This window comes from Mesoplodon mirus (assembly GCF_964341445.2).
Source record: "Mesoplodon mirus genome assembly, chromosome: X".
In the NCBI taxonomy this organism is placed as follows: domain Eukaryota; kingdom Metazoa; phylum Chordata; class Mammalia; order Artiodactyla; family Ziphiidae; genus Mesoplodon; species Mesoplodon mirus.
The window spans coordinates 20,013,863-20,036,230 of record NC_138981.1 but is presented as its reverse complement, the minus strand read 5'-3'; the positions used below and the strand labels follow the sequence as shown (position 1 = coordinate 20,036,230).

At 41.1% G+C, this 22,368-nt stretch overlaps 2 protein-coding genes across 6 annotated transcripts in view; one reads left to right on the top strand and one right to left on the bottom strand.

Annotated features, from left to right (window-relative positions):
- Positions 1 to 2,437: 2,437 nt before the first annotated feature.
- On the top strand, positions 2,438 to 4,384 carry KLHL34 (kelch like family member 34; the record flags this gene model as incomplete). Its single annotated transcript, XM_082610761.1, has 1 exon — positions 2,438 to 4,384. The coding sequence occupies one exon, from the start codon at positions 2,438 to 2,440 to the stop codon at positions 4,382 to 4,384; it is 1,947 nt and encodes a 648-aa protein (XP_082466887.1).
- Positions 4,385 to 6,965: 2,581 nt separating this feature from the next.
- The window catches only part of CNKSR2 (connector enhancer of kinase suppressor of Ras 2), a 255,004-nt gene continuing 239,601 nt past the window's right edge, over positions 6,966 to 22,368 (bottom strand). For 4 of the 5 annotated variants that reach the window (XM_082610756.1, XM_082610758.1, XM_082610759.1 and 1 more), the window contains 2 exons: positions 9,579 to 9,775; positions 6,966 to 7,983 (listed from right to left, as the gene is read on the bottom strand). In XM_082610756.1, the coding sequence (XP_082466882.1) occupies positions 7,768 to 7,983; positions 9,579 to 9,775 (413 nt within the window). In that variant the 3' untranslated portion in view covers positions 6,966 to 7,767. The remainder of the gene's footprint in view (positions 7,984 to 9,578; positions 9,776 to 22,368) is intronic. The other variant, XM_082610757.1, reaches the window with a different exon arrangement.

Genomic DNA, 22,368 nt, shown 5'->3' with positions numbered 1-22,368 from the left:
TGGGGAGGGAGCCCTGGATTCTGGTCCAGACTCTGTAACTCAATATCCAAGTCACCCAGACAAACCGTACTCTCTCTGGGGCTCATTTGCCACATTTTTAAAAAGAAAAACAAGAAATTGGGGAGGATAGGGAGAGGGTTTGGCTAAATGATCTCAAATATCCCTTCTAGCAAAATTCTATCAGGTTGAGTAAAGGCCATTTAATTTCACCATACAGATCTGTGCACAGCGAACCAAACTGGTATTTTATTTTTGAACTAAGAATTTTAGGGCTTAAAAAAAAAAAAGAAAGAAAAACCCAAACCAACTAGCACTGCCCGCCCCCCATCTGTAGCTCTAACATTAGGAATTCAAATTGCAGTATTTTTAGTCGCTGGAGTTTAAGTAAGCCCTTAACCTGAGCCCCTGCCTGCATTTTATAATTTGACTAATTTAAGTCATAAATCAGTTTCATCTTTGACAACAAAGCAAAATCATTTTACTAATATTTTTATGTACTTCAAGAATTGCTTCTAACTGGAGACCCTGTAAGTACCGATAGCATACCAGGAAGAAAACGATGAATTTTATCCTTCCTTGGATTTTTAAAAAATGAAATACAACCCTAACTCTCAGAAATGCAAGTTATTTCAGATGCCTTCAAAAGGTGCACTTAAAACAGATTACCAGAAGGGTTGCATTAGAAAATAGAAAAATCAATTCTAGATGAAAGCAAAACACACAGAACCCTCCAAACTGGCAAGAAAGAACAGCTATATTAATCATTTAGCTATTTAAGAGCAGGGTGTCAGAGATGAGAAGTGCTTTCCTGATGTCTCAAGATTGGGGTGGTTTTAGTCATCATTTCCGTGCTGGGTGCATCTTATAAAAATAACTTCATGAGGATGGGCCCTTCAAAACTCCAGCCTCTACCGAGCTTTGCAACCTTACTGACCATTATCACGTCACGGCATTGAGAATGGAGCAGGCAGTAATTACATCAGAGCCTGTAAAGCCAGGGAGACAAACTGGAAAGAATTATTTTCTTAAATGAAGTGGTCATTCAAAGGCAGAAAACCCAAGTCACCTACAATCTCCTTGTCCACTTTGCCAAGGGATGGGCCGGGTGGGGTCTAAGAACAGGAAGGGGGAACTCAGCCGGGGTCGGGGAGCTGGGTGGGAGCAAATTCCTGAAAGCGGAATGTGAGACAAGCCAGAGGGACCTCGGGAAGGGCGCAGAGTAGGCCCAGCATCTCGCAAGGGTGAGTCCAGGTGAGGGGCGTGCTCCGGAGAGCCGCTGGCGAGGAGTGTCGCTTCGCCCCGGCGTGATTCCCGCCAGTGGCTCCTCTGAGCGCAGTGGCCTCCTGGGTGTCAGCGCGCAAAATCGCCGCTTAATCCCCGCTCTCGCTGGATTAATTAGGGCCTCCTCAAAGCAGAAAGTTGCGAGCCAGGGGCTTCTTTCCCAGGCGCAGAGACACCGGGGGGTCGACACTCCTCCAGACCAGCCGGGAGCCCCTCCCCAGACACCAACAGGCACAGGGTCTCCGCGACTGGCGCCTCTCCAGTGAGCGCCTCCCGCACCCCAGCCGGGTTCCCGGGACCCCCTGGTGACCGGCGGCTTGTGGGGTGGCTGGAGTCATGTCCCAGGCCCGGGCCGCTTACTCCAGCGTCCCGGCCCTCCGTTCTCAGCCAGCAGCCGGGGCGCGGGGCGGGGCGCACCGGGAAGGCCGAGGCCGTGCGCTATTCCTGTCGCTGTGAGCTACCGGCATGTTATGTGCGGCGCCCAATCACGCCTCCGACCCTCCGCGCTGACCCGAGCCCCACCTCCCTAATCCCCTAGGCTTTGATTTGATCCTCCGCGCGGAACAAGCTCACCTCCCTTGCCCCGTAGCTAGTTGTCCCCGGCCCTCGCGGGTGCCCGCAGAACCCTCCTTGTCCACCCCCGGGGAGGTCAGAGCCCTCGCCCCGCACTCCCCGGACGGCCCGAGTCGGGCCACATCTGCGCATCTGGGCCGTCGGAGATCCAGCACCCCCCTGGAGTCAGTCTACCTGCAGCTCCACCCTTCCAGGTGATGGTGCGCGGCCACTGCGGCCCCTGGCGCGCAGGTGTGGGCTCCCCAAACTGGGCCGTGGAGGGGGCTTTGGGCAACGCTCTGGCAGCCTCAGCAGCCGCTGAAACCGAGCCCCGCACCTCCTGGAAGACTCCAAACTCCGTGCCCTCCGCTACTAGGGCCTTCTGGAAACCGTTCCCCGACCGGATTTGCTCTGAGAGGGGGACAGGGAGATCTGCGGACCTGTATGAAGGAGGCCTGGGATTTAAGCTGAGCAGGCAAAAATGGGCCCCTGCTAGGGGCTCTTCGGCTCGCACGGGGGACCTGGCGGTGCCGTGTCCCGGGATGTCTCCGGCCGCGCCCGGCTGGCCCCAGCCCCGGCCCGGCCACTTCCCGCCCTGGGCATCATGAGTTACTTCCTGTCTTACTGCAAAGCTCATGGCGGCGCGCTGCTCACCGGCTACCAGGCCCTGCGCGCCGAGGGCTTCCTGTGCGACGTGACTCTGGAGGCCGAGGGCAGCGAGTTCCCGGCGCACAGGTCGCTCCTCGCGTGTTCCAGCGACTACTTCAGGGCCCTGTTCAAGAGCCACACCCGGGAATCCCAGGCGCCCGTGATCCACCTGCATGTGCCGTCGGCGGCCGGCCTGCAGCGCCTGCTGGACTTCATCTACACCGCCTGGCTGCCGCTCTCCATGGACACCGTGGAGGACACGCTGGAGGCCGCCAGCTACCTGCAGGTCACCGAGGCCCTGGGGCTGTGCGGCCGCTACCTGGAGCGCCAGCTAGCCCCTGAGAACTGCTGCTTCGCCGCCAACATGGCGGCGCGCTTCGGCCTGGTACACACGCTGGGCGCGGCAGAGCGCTGCATTGTGAGCCACCTGCGGGAGCTGCTGGCGCGGGGCGCGGGCCCCGCCGGGCTCCTGGAGCTCAACCCCGCGTCGCTGAGGGCCGTGCTGGGTGCCCCTGACGTGGCGCGCGTGCCCGAGGCCCGGCTGCTGGGCCTGGCCCTGGCCTGGCTGCGGCAGGAGCCCGAGGCCGAACGGCTGGCCCACTGCGCCGCGCTGCTCGAGCGCGTCCGCTTCGGCCTGGTGCCCACCGACGTGCTGCGGCGCGTGTACTCGGGCTCCGGCCTCACCCTGCCCTCCCGGGTCAAAGGCCTCATCATCCAGGCCCTCAACTACCACACGTCGCCCTCCCGTCAGCCGCTCATGCAGGGCGAGCAGACCAGCGTCCGGAGCCCCCAAACCCGCATCTTGTTGGTCGGGGGGTGCAGGGGGCGGGAGGTGGTGACTGAGGAGGTCGTCGCCCCCCGGCGGGCAGCCAGGGGGAGGGGCGCCGCGGCGGAGCCCGAGGAAGAGGAGGAGGAAGAGGAGCAGGTGGAGGAGGAGGAGGAGTGGGAGCTTACCCGGGACGTGGTGGCCTTTGACGGGTACAACCACCGCTGGCGCAGCCTCACGCGGCTGCCCGCCCCGCTACTGGGGCACAGCGTGTGCGCCGCAGGCAACTTCCTGTTCGTCCTCGGCGGGGAGATCCCGTCAGGCGGTGGCTCCTCCCCCACAGCCGACGGCCTGCGGGCGGTCACGGCCCAAGTGCACCGTTATGACCCGCGCTTCCACGCCTGGATGACTGTGCCCGCTATGCGGGAAGCGCGGGCCCATTTCTGGTGCGGCGCCGTGGGCGAGGGGCTCCTGGCCGTCGGGGGCCTGGGCTCAGGCGGCGAAGCGCTGGCCTCAGTGGAGATGTACGACCTGCGCCGGGACCGCTGGACAGCGGCCGGGGCGCTGCCGCGGGCCCTGCACGGCCACGCGGGGGCCGTCGGGAACTGCGGCGTCGTGTACATCTCCGGGGGCAAGGCGGGGAGAGGCGAGGGCGGCGCGAGCAGCCTCCGGGACGTGTTCTCCCTGGGCCCCGGGGAGCAGGCGTGGAGCAAGAGGGCGCCCATGGGCACGGCCCGCTTCGGGCACCACATGGCCGCACTGCGCGGCGCGCTGTTCGCCTTTCTGGGGCGCTACGAGCCCTTCTCCGAAATCGAGCGCTACGACCCCGGCACCGACCAGTGGACTCGGCTGCGGCCGCTACCCTACGACCGCTTCTGCTATGGGCTGGCCGTGGTGGAGGAGACGGTGCTGCTGCTGGGCGGCCTGAAGTGGCGGGACTCACGCCAGGTGCCTACCCGCAACGTGGTGGGTTATGACCTCGACCTGGACCGCTGGGAGGACACTGGCTGCGCGCTGCCTTGGGCCTGGAGCGGCCTGCAGTGCGCAGTGCTGCAGCTGGCCGAGGGTGGGGATGAGGAGAGGGAGGGAGAGCCCGGAGAGGCGCCAGATTTAGTGCTGGGCTTAATGGGTCAGTGAGCAAGTCGCGCCTGACCAGGCTTACAGAGCAACCCATGGGCTTTTCCTTAGGCTTGGCCAAAGAGGAACATTTCCCCTTACTCTGAGAATGGGATACAGGACGGGTCAAATTTAGAAGGATATATGAATCATCTTCAGTGAACTGGGGATTTCTAGAAATTCTCATGCTGGGCTAGAGATGGACTTTGAAAATAAAACATGACCCTATTTTCCCTCTGGTAGTTAGTGTTTCCCAGGCGCTAAACAGAGATTACTTTTGTGCCAAACAGCCAAAAAACGTACCATAAGAAGTTATGTACAAGACCAGAAAATTGTTAGCTATAAAGACTGTAATAAATGGTTCTAGAAGATGGCATTATCTGAATAAGTAAATATTTATCTGAATAAATAGTGAAGGTAAAGTGCCTTGGTTAATAAACACATGCAATCATTGTAGGGAGAACTATGATTTTATGATCCAGAATCATGGTTATAGTTCTGCTCTGATGGTTTAATATAGATATGGAACTGAGAGGAAAAAAATCTCTAAGAAAGCACCATTTTTTTTTTGAGAAAATAACCTAGGTTAAGTTTTTCTGTACTTCATCCTTACTTACCCTAGACTGCTTTTGCCCTGGCTTTTGGCAGCTCATTGGTTTTAAGTTTTATTTCTACAGCCCTTAGCCATAATAATCAGGCTTCTTTGGTTTAGTGGAACACCTAACAAAAACAAATCAAAACCCTATTTCATTCATCATCTTTAAATGTTCATTCTGCAGACATGCTGTAGGTAATATTTGTAAAAAAATATTTTTAAGCTTATTTTTAGTCGTACCCCCCCCACCCTCTGCCCCTCCTTCCCAAAAGAATCACAGAGAAACGAAAGAGGAGTAGGTGAAATTTTAAAGTTCCTGTCAGGTAAATGGGAAACCAGCTTGATTTTGCAGGATCTCAGAGAAGATTCTTGTATACACTGGACAGGTGCTTCTTCTGGCTTGTACCACCAATGGAGTGACAAAGTTAAAACTTGTAACCGGGGGTGGGGTGGCGGGGTGGCGGCGGCTGTGTGATTAGGTCACAAAGAAATGTGATGAGGACTGCATGAATAAAATAGGTGCTTTATAAGGATTCATTAAGAGCTGAATTTATTTGACTTCAGTTTACAGTGCTGCCTCTCTCCTAGATTTGAAACTAATGCAATAAAATGTACAGATATATAGTGTTAAAAGGTCTCTTTCATGCTAGGCTAGCCACGAGTCTTTTAAAATTCATTAGTTTAATTTTTACCATTTAAAACAACAGAGCCAACTTTACCAAAGTAAAAGCTGCTTAGTAGCAACACAGCTAGTCTTTCTATCAAGTGCTCACTGTTTCCAGGGCACAACCTGGCCACTGTATCCACGACACATCCATCAGGTACAGATATTTTTAAGTGAATGTACACATTTGGTCTAGTAAACATTAACAAGTCTAAACACCTGTAACAAGCACACTTCATTTTAGGACAAGAGGTTTTTGTTTTTTTGCTTTTTGTTTTTGTTTTTTTACATATACAAAATCCCACAAATTTAATGTGCGTCAATACCCATGCAGTAAATAAATGTTTTTACAAATAGTTTTTTTTAAATGATAAAAATATTACACCGGACCCAAAATTCCATACAAACATTAATACATGATTTCTCATCCATTTTGACTAAATATAGGATTACTGAAAATGTGCTGTAGAAAGGCCACTCTCCTGTACAGTTGTGCAAAGTCTGCAAAACGATAGTGATTCAATGGTGGTTTCAAAAGCAAAGGAAAAGATCCCCGCTGTGGAGTTTTTACTTTCTCCTCTACAGCAAAAATATTCACTGGCAGATATCTGAACTCTTAGAGATGAAAGTACATTCATTCACTGAGCTGTACAGGCAACAGTATAAAGCTGATTAGAAGTAGATTTTAGGATATAGAATAGTAAAGGAGGGTCTCTTCCTCCTCCTAAAAAAACAAAACCCAAAACCAGCAAATTGTGACTTACACGTTATGCAGCCAGACACTAAAAAGCAGCACAGTCATTATCATGCTGTGATCACTTTCAAAAATGAGATGCTTATAAATGGAAATATATGAAGAGGATTTTTTCATAGACTTCATCCACTCTATAGAACAAATCATGAAACTAGGAAAAACCTCTAAAAATTGTTTCTCTGTATAATTCAATGTAATATATCTCTGAATGACCATCATCCTCTTGCTCCTCAGGAGAGAGGTACATTTTTCTTTTTCAACATTGTTTTCTATATTAGAACATACATCAGCCTGTAAGTAAACATATTTTACTTCCCTGCCTGAAGTATAATTATATATAAAGTTTAACTAATGGACTAGGGGGAAAATTGACCCTAACTGGGAAGTTGATCCATTTACATTTATACCTTGTAACTTTTTAGAAGTTGGAGTTTAAAAACATGAGTTTGGGCTGAAACTATATATATATATATATATATATATATATATATATATATATATATATATATATATATATATATACACACACATATATATACATATACACATATATATATGTTAGCTGCCTTTCTGGGTGAGTTAAGTGTGTTTTAAAAAATCCACTCTCAAAGTCCTCTATACACAATCAGCATTTCATCACTACAAAAATAAAGGAAGATTTAAACCAAGAAAATAAAGCAGCTCTATCTTCAATTTTGGTCTCAGTTACAAAAACATCTTACAAAGCTTTGCCCTGATACACCATTAAGTGTCCCCATGGATTTGGAATAGTATTTCCATTAACCAGCTTTCACAAGTTAATAGACTATTAAGACGAATATTAGATACCTGAACTTTTCTTATGTTGATGCTCTTCTGTTTTGCTTAACTCTTGTATGCGCATCTACATTTCACAAAAATAAAACTACAGCATTAAACTTTGTGCAATGTTTAAGAAAATTCTTAGAACATTTTAATAAATATAAAAAAGGTTTAAATTCTTTCCCACCCACAAGGATGTCTGCACCTGAAAAAATGTGATTTAGTTTTGAAGTCTTGTTTATATAAAATTAACTTAAAGGGAGAAAAGATGACCTTAGATAGAAAACCGCCTTTTTGTTTTTTCTACTTGAAGACCACCTGTCTTCAGAGTTGTTTGCAAAAGTTAATTTTAAGTCATTGAAGACAGCTGATTTTGCACATGGTAAACATAAGCTGAGCACTAACTGCATATAAAATATACAAATGCTCATTAAAGACAGTGGTATTATGACCATATAGGGTTTGTTTCATATAGTTTTGGTAACATTGAAGTATAGCTTGTCAAGTGTCCCACACGTTGATATAAAAACTACCTTATATACTTGTTCAAAGTACCAGAAGGTACCACACGGCCAGAGGGCAGAATACACTTACACATGCGTTTCAATGTATGAATGAGTGTGTGTTAGGGAGGAAGTGATTACATCTACTTCAGAAGAAATACTTAATGGGTCATTTGAGGTGGTGTTTTGACAGATATCCAAGAAAAGATCGAGGTACATCTGCTTCCATTGTTGGAATTCTTTTGATGTCAAGTCTGGATTGTCTAGGACTTTATCAATAATGGCTACTTCCCCTTCTCTGGCCTGAAAAGCAAAAGGATTCAACAGTTACAGTAGGGACAGACTGTTCTTCAAATTTAAAATAAAAAGTTAATAGGCAAACTATTAAGAAGCCCACAAGAAACAGCTCTGGTATACTCAAACTCAGCTATTTAGACTCAAATACTAGTGTACTTTTTCCTACACGCAGGCATGCCTCGTACTGCCCACTCTGTATGGTTTATTTTTTCTTCTGGCCTGTCCTGTTTCCCATCTCTGCCTACGGAAACCTTCCTCATTCTATAACATCCAGTTCATATGCCTCTCGTTTCTTGAAGCCTTCCTTCGACAACTGGAAAAAATGTTTTCTCCTTCATTTAGATAAGTCCCCGTAACACTTGATCACTGCTGTTGAGTGGACTTACCACATTCTATGTCTTGAGTTACTTTTGCACAGTCCTTTTTCCTTCTGCTAGATGGTCACTTGGTGGTTTGGACCTGAATGGGGGTGGGGTGTGTAGCTCTGGGAGGAGGGAGGGTTAGGATATCTTTGGACTAGAATTGGGCACCGGAATTTTTCTTATGGATATTATAGCTCTTTTAAAAATTCTGGTCTTAGTTACCAATAGGCCATTAAATTATCCCATGGATTTGCAATAGTATTCGTATGAATACCAACTGAAAGCTAATTGACTGAAAACTTGGCTGCCTGCTACCAGAAATGTTTTCAAATCATGCATTTCCTATTTTGTTTATCTCTTTGGTATTCACCTCTGTTTCAAAATTCACAAAACCTCCGCAGCGTACTACAGACCTGCAATATTTCCTAAAGGAGCTCTTTGACCTTTTGTTTCCTGAAATTACTGCGTCACAAACTCTGTATGACATTTCTTTTCTGTTTTTGAGTTTTCCAGGGTGCAGGGTCTGCTTAGGGAGAGTGTGTATGGCATGCCCTCTCCCCTGATACACACACAGTGAGGGGGCTGACTCTTCTGGCTCCTTCTTCAACTTCCTGCCTCTGTTTCCCTTTCCTCACCACCTCCTCCCCAATCTGGGGGTGGCATAAGAAGACTGGAGACTATGTAAACGCTTATGGAAATGTATAATAGGAAAGTAACATGTCAATTGGGAACTGATGGTGTATACAGAACAATTATAAAATTTCTACATGGAACATGAATCACTATGGCTTTACTCCAAATGTGCTGCAGGAGATATTCACAAAATATCTCAAACAGTTTTAGCACCCACTATTGCATTCTGCATGCATGCTATGTTCTTTTAGTAACTATATTAATTCCACGACATGGCATATTTATCTTAGGAAAACAAAAGACTGAGGAATAACACCAGCCCTCCATTTTTGGAAAAAAAATTAATTACGTCCTGTTTTCTCCTAGAACTAAGTCATATAACATTTAGTCAGTGCTTTGAGATAAAAAGTTTAACATTATTTCCTTTTGGCCAAATACACTTATTATGCTAAAGAAACAGCTCAGCTTCAGGCATTCGGTATGTTTATCCTCCGCTCCCCCACCCCCCGCCATTTTGTATTTTGTCCCCTGGAGTATCTGATAATCCACTTTGAGTTCAGGAATGAATCCCTTAAAAGGAATTCCTCCTTCCATTTCATATCTTACCTTTAAAGTGCTTTTGAGAATTCTTAGCCTGTGTAGTTTTTCATTCATCACAGGATCATTACATCTCTTTATAAATGATAGCTTGTATTCCATCTTGGTTGAAATGCGATGTTCTCCCAGTGGTGACAGACTGGCTTGCTCCAATGCCCTATATAAATCTTGCAAAGAGTCTCCTAACTTTTCTTCCCTACTTTCACCTGCAATGTCCAAAAAAAAAAAATAAAATAAGAGAGAAATAAATCCAGTGTAATAAACAGTTATTTGACACTCCAAAAATCTACTAAACAAAATTCTGAAAAACAGGATAATGAATGATTGGGAAAACACTCTCCTACATTAAAAAAAAAAAAAACAACAAACCCCACCAAACCCACAGTTGCTAGTTATACTGGGTAAGACTAGCTACAGGCAGCCAATTGTTTTAGAATGATCAATTAATAGGATGCTTTGATTAACAAAATATTCTCTTAGTAGCAAATCACTGTACATATCTTGAGTCCATTAAGTTCAAAGAATTAGAGTACAAAAGGTACACAACACAGAAACAATCCTGCACGTAATTTAATATTTTAAAACATTAGTGAATATCCCTTATCATTATACTGATAAGCATAGAAGTGCTAAGTAACAGAGCTCTCCTGGTTTAGCAATACTGAATGAACTGATTTTTACATTTTTCCAGACTTCATAAGATGTAATGGCATTCACTGGAGTATATATCATTGTAAAAATCTTCTAATAGTGTGCCGTAGAGGATTATTAGGTTTCATGTGACTGCCATAGTAATGCCTGCCACATTGTAAATATAGTAAGTGATCATAAATTATCATCAATAATAATGCTTTAATTAGAATGAGATATGGGAATGTTTATATGCAGATGTAAGCAAAAATCTGGCATGTACTAAAAGAAGCTACTTAACATGTGAAAGACCTGGGAAGAAAACACTCCAATTAAATATTTTTGAGAAGAAAAAAAATTAGAGACTGGTTCAGGAAAGGATCTTAGATCTATCTGAACAAATCAAAACTCCCATATTATTCTTGAATTGTCTGAATATACTGATGTCCTATCTTTCTCAATGATAAACAAAGATGAACTTGGATCTTGCTTGGATTGGGAGAGAGGATTAGGGTTATATCACATTTCCTTTAATAGAGAGCTTAAGAGTCCTATTTGAGGAATACTAATTACATTGGCCCAAGAAGTAAATATGGAATGTTGTTCATTCCACCATGGTCCATGTAAATATTTTAGGCTTTCTGTCATAGTTAAAAAAAAAAAAGACGCCCTAATTGGTAATAATGTAGTTAACATTTGTAAGTGCCGGGCAGTAGGGTAAATGCTTAACATTCATGATCTCATTTAATGCTCACAGCAGTACTAGGACTAGATCTATGTGATTTTCATTTTAGAGCAGGGAAGTACCTTGCTCAAGGTCACATTTAGTAAGTGGTAGAGCTAGAATTCCGACTGGGCAGTCTGGCTCCAGAATCCATGATTTTAACAAGAATTCTAGACTGCCAATTTTGTCAGGAATCATTTGAACTGTGTATTTAGCAGTAGGTGTTAATGAATTTGTGAGACTTGCTTAAAATGCAGCATTCTAAAGAAAACTTTTTTAAAGAGTATACCTAAAACTGCCCCCAAAGCCCACCAACACAGTACCTTAACTTGAGGGGATCATCTTTAGGATGAAAAAGTAACTTCATTTAAGTTTCATATTCAATTTTTGGCTCTGCTGCTGAGGTTGGCAGCTATTGGTAAGTATGATTGTTGAATCCTTCTATTAGAAAGTTCTTTGTTATCAGCACCTGCTATCACTAATTCCTCTATAACAAATTTTAACTTCCTAATCATATATCTAAGTTAGAACTATAATCTAACAATACAAAAATCCCTTTAAACAGCGTTTAAGTTCTCTGTTGGCTCATCCTTCAATGTCTGCAACACCTAGAGGCTTCTGAGGGGTCGGGGGACAGAGGACTGTAAAAAGGAGGAACTGCCTTGTGGGCTAAGAAGATTGAAATGAGATAAGGAATTTTAACCGAGAATGGTTTGGAGCCAGAAAGGCACAAAATTATAACGTCATTCAGAGTAACTAAATGGAGTTGTAAAAACAAGGATACTTTTGAACAGCATAATTCCATTTCATAAAATCATAGGCCAGGAAAGAATCCTGAGGAATTATTTAGTAGTTACCATTCTTTCTGCCTCAAGGCAAGACTGCATCTTAAGCCAGATGTAATTTCATAGAGCAGAGGGTGGGAGAGAAATGGTAGGCCTAACAGATGTGAATTATAGTAGTCTAGGTATCAGGTAGCCTAATGTATTATTAGTTTTTCAGTTCCTGAAGGAAGGTAAAGAAAAAAGGGATCCAGATTATAGTTTTAGGATTTAAAGGAGGCAGAAGTATTTTCACATAGTAAACTTTTATTTTAAGATAACCTTCTTCCATATTACCTAACACTGTAGGGAGTATATATTTCGTTGAACAAACATTCTTACCCAGTTTTCTTTCTCCTCAATTCTTAAAGTTTGTGGAATACTGAGCCAGATGCTTGATTTTTTAATAAAATTTCAATGTAGTTTTACTTCTAGAAGTGTAAGTAAAGCTTTAATATAAAAAGTGACAAACATAGCTAAAAACTGGAAGTTTTTTTTCCTTCTTGCCATTAAGGGGGGAAAAAGCGTTCAAACAAAGGACAACATAATTTTACAAAGAACCTGGTTTGACAGCTATAAGAAGAATCGAGTATGGATTTATCTCTGGGCAGCACATTTGAACAGGGAATCACAATGAGACGGAACACAGAAACATTTCCAAGTAGAGTAATGGAATAGAGATATTAGAGGTACGTCAGGCCCCCTTCCCCCACCCCTACACATCATACACATATGCAACACAAGACACAGTAGTGGGATGAGGAAGGATGAAGGATTGAGATGCCAGGCTACCACAAAATGCCACCAATTACTTAACATTTTAAGACTAGACAAAGAGTCCTTTTCTTTTCAAAGGAGGGGGAGTGAGGGGCAGAGTCACATTATAAATCTGACTCACTATGCTCAACAGTCAGAACAACACAGAACTCAACATTCAAGACGAAAACAGACCTTTATTTTCTTTTATAATTTTCAATTGGTTTCCTTCATTTTTTTTTCTCAGATGAATACCAATTAAGTCAATTGGGGCTACCGCTGCAACTGAAAATGTGAAAGCATCTTTATCTTCTCTTTTTGCCCTCTTCTTCTTCATCTCCTTCTCACTTCTCTTCTGGTTTCTCTCTCTTTTAAACCCTTGCTTTTCTTCTTCTAGAAGAGGCTTGCTTTGGAAGAGGAGGCAAGCACTCGGTCAGGTCTGCTTCCTGATTGACTTTCTTTCAACGTGCCAGTTCAGCCCTTGGAGCACTGGCCCAAACCCAGCTTGTTTGTAATTTGAATGAATGTTTTCTGCAAGTTGGCAAAGTGTAGAAGACCACATGCAAACCACAGGACATATAGAAGAACCTTCTGTGATTCCTAATGAGGAAGTGTATCACTGCTACAATGAAATTTTAATTTGTATCTAACTTATTCAGGAATTCTGGGCCTATGAAGGAGTAAATTCCCTCTCAAATTATAATTACATTTACAACATGCAAATTAGTCCTGCCTCAGATGACACACTTTTCTATTCCAATTTTATTAAAGCGAAGAGAACATATAAGGTTATCTTTCCTATATAAAATTTCATTGATAGATTTGAGGATCACAATGAAGTTATTGATAACTTGTACTCTGAGGCAAGGGAGGGTCATTTCTGGCTGTGTCATAAGTGGCAGGGCTGGAAGAAGATCCTCTTTCTTGTTTCATTTATACTCTAGCTACACCATGAAACACTGTGAGGCTAGAAATACGCTGAGCATCACAACAGTTCGTTGTCTGGTTCTTTCAGGTTGCATATGACCTCCACGTAGTGATAAAGAAAGGCTCAAAGAAAAGATTAGCCAATGCAAAATAACAGTTGGTTGGAACTTTCTTGCAAATGGCTTATTAGCAGATGATAATGCATTTCTTCAAATACTACGAGGTGTTTGGTTGATGTATTTCCTTACATTCATGCCCAGTGGTTATTAAACTTTTTTGATTGTACACCCTCACCAGTTAAAACACTTCTGTTGATAACTTATACATACGTATTACTCTATATTAATAGATATGCCTATTATAAGATAGACACAGAAAAGAAATTCGAGAAAATGGGATATGAAACCTGAGGAGAAGTCCCAATTTTTTTCTTCCTGTACCTCACCCTATGTGTACCCTCCTTCAGAGACTTAGACTGTGACTTTCCCTGAGCGTATATGCCTTGCTCTCCTTTGCACTTCCCAATCTTCTACCTGGCATGGTGTCTCATGCACCCAACGTTTAAACTGAGTGATGCTTTTCTCTACTTTAGACACTAAGTACTCCAAAGAGGGCTTCCTATCAGGTGACTGTGTAATTTGTACGCTAGTCTCTTGTGTAATTTTGTTCATGTTTCTTTGGTGAAAATTAAGGAGAACAGAATACAAATGTGGCGACCTAAAATGTCATTCTGGTGTCCTTGCTGTTTCCCTGCCTCTGCAATGATAATGTGGAAGGAGAGAAAAAATGAAAACAAAACAAAACAAAACGAGTATGCCAACTGGGCTCTTGAAGAACCAAGCCAACAATGAATAATCAGTTCTGGTACATGTTTTGGAAGGGAACTGTGCTCTTTTAAAACTGGACAATGATGTCCTCGTCGAAACAGTTGTTCCTTCCACAACACAGCTGGGTAATGAGCACAGAAGGTTGGGAAAGGGTAAGTCACAAGTGGAGAGAAGGCTGGACATAGTAGCATTAGTCACCAGTCAAGTGTGAGAGGCATTCGGTCTTGTACGGCCACAGAGTGCTCCAAGGCTTCCAGGCGAATGGCATCACGTATGTGGAGCACTATTCTCGCCATGAAAGGCAATTAACATTTGCATTGAGACATGGGACTATTTTCTGTGAATACTAATTTACCAGTGCGCCATAATGAACAACTTATTTATATGTAAGGTGACAAAGTTTTAATGGGTTTAATGTAGATAGGTTTAATGTTTGTAGGTTTTATGCTAAAGATGATTATGTATTCAGGAGTTTACACTGTAATTTGAATTGTCTTATAATTAAAGATTCACTCTCTTTAATTCATGTTTTTATATGTCAACTAGCTATGCCTTGCATTGTAAAACTGGGGGAGGGCAGTTTGTTATATCAGAAAAAAAGCATAAGATTTAAAAACCTGGCTTTTACTTGTCACTCTGTAATCAACTACCCTTTTCATAATTAGAAGTAATTGGTTTATTTTCTTTTAGGCAAAATAACAATAATTTCTCTGATGAAAAAAATTGAGGAAAAAACCCTTCTTTTGAAAGGACAGCTTGAGTGAATCCACCAATATTGCTAAGTGTATTTTTACAGAAGAACATGTGAAACCCACCCCTGTACGAATGATCTTGTGCTTCACCAAAATTAAGTACAGCCCATACCAGTGTCTGTCAATTCCTTCTGCACAACAGTAAAGCTTACTTCCATAAAGAGTTAACAAAAGAGACAGAGCTGAAGCTTATTCTACACTTCATTCTCTAAGCATGTAATTTCTGCCGAATTATGTTGTTTAATGCCACAAATATATGACCGTGATTGCATTTTCAGGGTATTACGGTAGTTTTTATGACAAATAGTTCAGATGGCAAAATCTTGGTGTCCTTGGCATTGATTTATTGTCCCAAAGGGAAGGTTCTTTGAAGGACAATCTCAAACATAAATGACAGGTTCTATATTTGCCCACAGAATTTAGAAAATTTAACTAATAGAGACATGGAGGTCAAGGTACCTGGTTCTTAGGCAGGAATTCATAAAGGGGACAGTTTAAAAACAAAGCTAAGAGATGATCATATTTAAAAATTAATGTGGAGTCTCCATATTCCTTAATGAGAAAAAAACTAAAATTCTTCATATCATAAAATTTTACTATGACTTAAACAGGGAGGACGACCCAAGACAATCCCACTAATATTAAATTCCAACAAAATGCTTTTTGATGCATTTCTATGTACCAGAACCATCATTTTTATATATACTTAAAAAAACACATTAAAATGGTTAGAGCACAGAGGCAACTGTAAGGCAGATCAATGTGATTTTATTCACAACACAAATTCCATTTGTGAGAAAGAAGCATAGATTACTTCTCTTTAGAAAGATATTTACTATCAAGCATACTTAGCAAATTATTTAGCTATCTAAAAAGATCTGATACCAATTGGCCATATTTTTATTTTTACGTAATTTATATTTTTACAAGTATTCACATTATGCAATACTACACACTGTGGCGACAGGAAGAAAAAAAACATTTTCAAATACAATGTTGAATTATCTGTTCATTGCACAGTATGAAATATCCATTAATTAGCATTGAAATTATTACAGAGTATCTTATCCAACTAAAGGAAATTTCACATCCACTACAGAAGAAAAATAAGCAATATTGAGCCATAAGTGACCCAGTTACATAGTATTAAATAATATCTGAAGCTAGTTTGAAAGACAACCAGACAAAATACTTTTTCAGAAGTGAAAACCACAGCCTATAGATTTGGAAAATTTTACAGAAAAGAATAGCTCATGCCTGTCCTATGAGGCAACACCATTTGTATACAAGTGCCAAGAAATAAGGAGAAAGTTAGGATTTTAGCTGAGGAATCTAATAAAGCCTGGCATGTGGAATTTTCTTCATTAGTGTCACCGAAAGCAGTCTCCGTGTTGCACCTGAATACACTTTATAATAGAATAAACATAGTAAGTTTCAGAGCAGGTTGTGTATACCTTGCCTTAATAGATTACACTTAATTTAGTACAATACAGCACGTCAAGTTTTAAAAATGCAAAATACACTTAATACACAGAATTTGCTTTCTCTGCTTTGCCTTAAAGAGGCCACCGAAGAGTCCATTAAACAGCCAGGGTTTTCTAGTTATTGGAGCTGATCCCTCTCCTTTCCTGTGTCAGGAGAACACAACTGAGCCCTTCCCCAGTCAATAATACCCTTCCCCTCTGTTCTCCCACAGAAACAGCAGTTTTCTGTCACTGTGCTCCATCTTGATTGGCTTTGATCTTATGCTAGTCCCAGTGGAGAAAGCTCGCATTCTTCTTAAGAGTGGCCTGCCCCTCTTAATATCCCTTTAGGGAGGCCCCCAATCCAAAACACTTGATGATCTAAGCTTTTAAAAGTCTGTTTTCTGTTATAAACAGCAAGGACGAGGCCATTTTAGTTGCTTGCAAGAGGTTGATGTTGAGTCTGCGTCGTGCCGACTCTCTCCGATCTAAATTCTCTAAACATTAGCTTATCAATCTGTGAGTCCAATGGGTTGAGTGCCAACAGAAGTGGATCCGATTTGGCATGGAGAGGTTCTACCAACTCTCGCAGTGTATTAGCCTAATATGATAAAGCAGTGATACAATATGATGAAAGACCTGCGAGTGCCATTATTTCCAAAGCATATTAGTATTTGTATTAGAAATACCATCATGCAATACCCATGAAGAGAAAAGAGAAAAATATGGCTAGAATTGCATATGGTTTTAATACCATAATGTCTTTCTGTTGGCATGCAAGTCTACTTGGCCAAAAATGGGACACTTTTTGTTTTAAGCTTGGTTATCTGGAAACGCCAATCTTATGTATACAAAATAATACACAGTGCAGATACATCTTTTCCTGCCTCTATACCTGTATATGCATATCTATAATTTTAATCAGAAAAGTTTATGTTAATAGTATTCTCCACACACATGTAAAATGATCAGTCTTTCAAGAAAATTAAACTGTTGTTCTATACAAGATCTTTCCTCAAATTCATCCAATCAAGAAGTATGAGGAAAAGTTTTCTGGTCTACCTTCTACCTAACTACGCTGATTCACATGCTACCAGGTGCTAACTGGTGAGATAGAAAAGCCCAGCTAGTGTGGCTCCAAGGAAGTGGCCGAATGCTGACCAACACAAAGTGAAGAGAAGTGAAAAGCTTCACAGGGTCAACGTGATGAAAGGGTGACTTGACACCTGCGTACAAGCCACATTCCAAGGAACTAAGAAACTAGAGGAGAATAAAACTTCTGAATGACCTGGGACACTAAGAACAATTGGGCTAAAATAAACTAGTCTCTTTTAGTTCATTTTATTTTGGATTTTGAGGAATGCAAATATTGTCACCAGGCACAAATCAGTGGTATTTTTACTTTCTAGCCTAGGGCAGATCTTTATCTGCTACATCCTGTAGTACCTTTTGAGTTATATCAAGAAGAAGGAACAAAATGGGAGAGGGAACAGAGACAGCATGTTTTTCATTACTAGCTCCCTCAGAAAATGGGAAGGGAGTGTGCTGCTCATAGCACAGTATTTAGAAAATAGGATGCAGCTTGGTCCAGAAATCAGCAGAACTAATTTTTGTTTATCATATCATAACCTTCTTTTGCAGAAAAGGGGCTGAGAACTAAGCAATCTTCATAGGTAGGTCAAATGAAACAAAAGATAACACCTCATTTTTTAGAAAATTATAATACTGGAACGCTAGCTCTGGATTCTACTACTTTGTTTCATAAGGTTAGGGAAATTCAAACTGCGAAATCAGAGGCAGTCTAATGCTGGGCACAAGGTGATTCCTAAATTTAAGCTGTTTCTAATTTATCTACGCAATTCAAACATTTCCCCCTCAGAAACAATGTCACATGAATGGTTTAACTTCTAGTGCACTTAACCCATACTAAACCTGAACTAGAGCCTTGGTAACTAAGTCACATTTAGTTACATCTAAAGACACTGTATAGGATTGGTAAATTCTACTTCAAGAGACTGGAAACACCTCCTCAGTTGAGGCCTTGCCAAAGTGCAGGATGGTGGGGGGTGGAATGCTATTTCAAAGTGACTACAGCTATTTCCTAGTCTGTATGTACTAACATAAGAGAAGATAACTCTCTTCAGCAAGGTGTCTCTTCAACTAGCAGTGGTCAGGACCACTGGCTACCAAATCTCAGGGGCAGAGGCTGGTTTGTTAAATACAGATTCCTGGGCCCTACACTTAATCTACATAATCAGGATTTCTGGGTGTGGAACTCAGGAATCTGCATTTTAAGCAAGCAACCCAGGTGATTCTTGTGCCCACTGCAGTTTGAGACCTCCTGCTTTAGGCCAGTCACATTGTGAGGGCTGGTTGGAGTGATGCCAAATTTTTGTATCACACATATAAGTAGTTTGTAAGTCAGAAGCCTTTGTAGTTGGGCAAGTCACATAGGGCTTTATTTTTAGTCTCGTCACTGGTGTAACATTGTATTATGTCACTCAAATGATTTCAAGGTTTTTGCTGAGGAATCTGATGGAAATATCCAGGTCTACTGAGAATACAGCAAAATGAAAGAGGCCGTGGTAAACTGCTTGAATAAATTCTTTCAAGCTACGCTTTTAGGTAGCATTAAATAGTTCCTCTTTATTTTTGAGGCAAACAGAACAAATATACAGATACTTCCAGACTCAAGCCTGTTGAATCAACTCTATGTCTTGGTGTGTGCATTCTGAATCCCAAGTACGAACAGCATGGGCAGGCCAGGAGGGTCAGATATGATGGACTGGTGTATGGCTAATCTACATGAAATCTCTAAAACACAAAAATCCACTTCATAAAGATACTGTTTGATGAAAGCCTATCTTTGACTTCTGTGAATCTTATGTGTCTTTAAATTTTTGCAAGTTCCTTTCTGGTTCTCAACACTCTCCTTTTCTCTCCCTTTGTGTTTTCATTGGGCATTCTCTCTCTCCCTATTTCTACTCTTCTCCTTTGTAGCTGACAACTTCATTTATCCCTACTCAAATAGTCAAAACATTCAAACCAGTTAAAATTACTTATTATAGTGACAGAATAATTTTATGCCTGTTTTTTTTAAAGGACCAGTGGAAATTGCATGTTTCTTAAAGACCCTAAAAATTAAATTATATGGCTCTTGATTGTTTTGTTTTCTTTTGGTCAATATTCTGACTATAAAAAATATTTCCTACTTCCTGCTATTAAAATATACCTCACTACTTACCAAGCTTTTAATCAAGTACATTTTGAAACAACAGCAACATATCTATGCTACCCCAAGAAAATCAATAATGTTGCTGTTTGGCATATTACTTAAATATTTATTGAGCTTCCATTCATCACTGAAACCCCCAATTGTGAGGCCACCAGGCCAGATAGAAAGAAAAAGATCCTGTTTCCCTGTTACTAAACCCCTTGAGATCTGAATGGTGCACCCAGATGTAATGCCATGTTGAGTCATGTATAGGATGACTTCTTCCAGTGTTGATCCACTTCTCATGCAAGCTCTTTACGGACTGAATCTATGTAGGATATGTTGAGAAGAATGTTTCTTTCCCTTTTTGTTTTATGAATTTAAAACTCTTTCCACTCAAATAATAAGCAGAAATAGAAATTCTAGAAACATAAGTTTTGGAAAGGTAATCAGGCTTCTAATAGTGTACCTGCTAGGAAGAGCTGATGATCCTTCAATCAAATCCTGATGATTAGATTATAGGGTAAGGATGGAGGCACAAACATTTGCAAGAGAATGATTAAGTTTGAATACAAAATAGGTAAAAAAATGTTTTCCTTAATGAATGAAATAGAAGAAAATATATGAAAATGGAAATAAGAAGTGCTTAAGCCAGAACAGCATTTTCAAAGATTCCTACTTCTGAGTTCTGAGAGAAAACTGGATCCATATACTCCACTTCCATTATCAGTGAGCTTGAGGGCAAATTTAAGGGCAAAGCCACTGACAACTGGTCTTAAGCTGCTTGCAGATAACAAGGCAGACATCCAAGCCTATCAATAGCAACACACTTGGAGCTCCTGGGAGAGTAGAACTGTTTTGTGTGCTTTTGAAAAAAATCTAATTTATCACAATTATCTGGATCTCCCCCTTCTTCTAAATGTATGTGTTCAGATTTAAGTTTTTCTTTTTGTAAAACAGGAATATCTAACACCAGGAGTTGACCGTCAGTGATAATTACTTTTCTCAGTGAAAGTCTTGGAAAAAGTGGGCTGAAACCTAGGTTCAGAATGTTCAGACCAAGAGAGAGACTTAATTGTGGCTTGAGTGGTAGCTGTCCAAATTTTGAGGGCCTATTTTCTTGTAAAGGTGGAGTTCAAATAGACAGTATATCAGATTAAAAAAATAACAATTCCATTCTCTGTGTATGATTCACGGGAGACAGAGTATTTCGTTATGCAAGTAGTATCTCATCTTAAACTACTTACCGCTATATTATGATCTTAGAGAGCACTTAGGACTTATCAGTATACCACACACTCTGGCTTTTTCTGTCTGCATTAAAACCACTATCTGAAATAAAGTTATACCTAAAATACCCTTTAACTGAAGCTTATATATTAGCAACAATTGAAAAGGTTTTTATATTTAATAGTACAGAAGTATTTAATATGTTAATTCAATTTACCCCGAGTTTATTTTCAATGAAGCATCTATAGATATATCAGAAAAATGTACTATGGAATTCTGCCAGATTATATTGTCATCCCAAATGTCATCTTTCAGATTTTAAAACAGAAAATGGGAGGAATTCATTTTTATAGACATGCATGGTTCAATAAGGATTTAATGGGTGCCTATGGGTATATATACTATATCAAATGTTAGGGATAAATATACGAAGATGACAGTCTGACCTCAAAGAGTTCACGGTATAGTTGTACCTTCCCCATTTCTGTCTTATAATTTTATAGTTTATATCGATTATCAGTAAAATAAAGCTCTACTTTATTAGTATATATATATATATATATATATATACACACATACATATATACAGATTCTATTATACAACTGTAATGTAATTATACCATTACCCTAACAATGTATATTATATGTAATTATACTATGTATAATTACATTAATGATATATATTATATGGATATATTAATTTAAATAGATAAGTATATTTGGAATACACAGAAAATAAATTATATTTGAACTTTAGGGCAAATTTAAAGAAGATCATTAAAATATGAATGTATGTGTGTATATACATATATATATGATATAAAACAGCTGAGTTTTGATGCTTACAATAGATTTTAAAACTGAAGAGGACTGGAGCAGAATATAGAGCCCAGAAATAAACCCATGCACTTATGGTCAATTATCTATGACAAAGGAGGCAAGAACATACAATGGAGAAAAGATAGTCTCTTCAATAAGTGGTGCTGGGAAAACTGGACAGCTACAGGTAAAAGAATGAAATTAGAACATTCTCTAACATCATATACAAAAATAAACTCAAAACGATTAAAGACCTAAATGTAAGACTGGAAACCATAAAACTCCTAGAAGAAAACAGGCAGAACACTCTTGGACATAAATCATAGCAATTTTTTTTGATCAGTCTCCTAAAGCAAATGAAACAGAAGCAAAAATAAACAAATGGGACCTAATTAAACTTAAAATCATTTGCATAGCAAAGGAAACCACTGACAAAATGAAAAGACAACCTACTGAATGGTAGAAAATATTTGCAAATGATATGACCTGATAAGGGGTTAATATCCAAAATACATAAACAGCTCATACAACTCAACATCAAAAAGACAAGCAACCCGATTAAAAAATGGGCAAAAGACCTGAATAGACGTTTCTCCAAAGAGGACATGCAAATTGCCAACAGGCACGTGAAAAGAT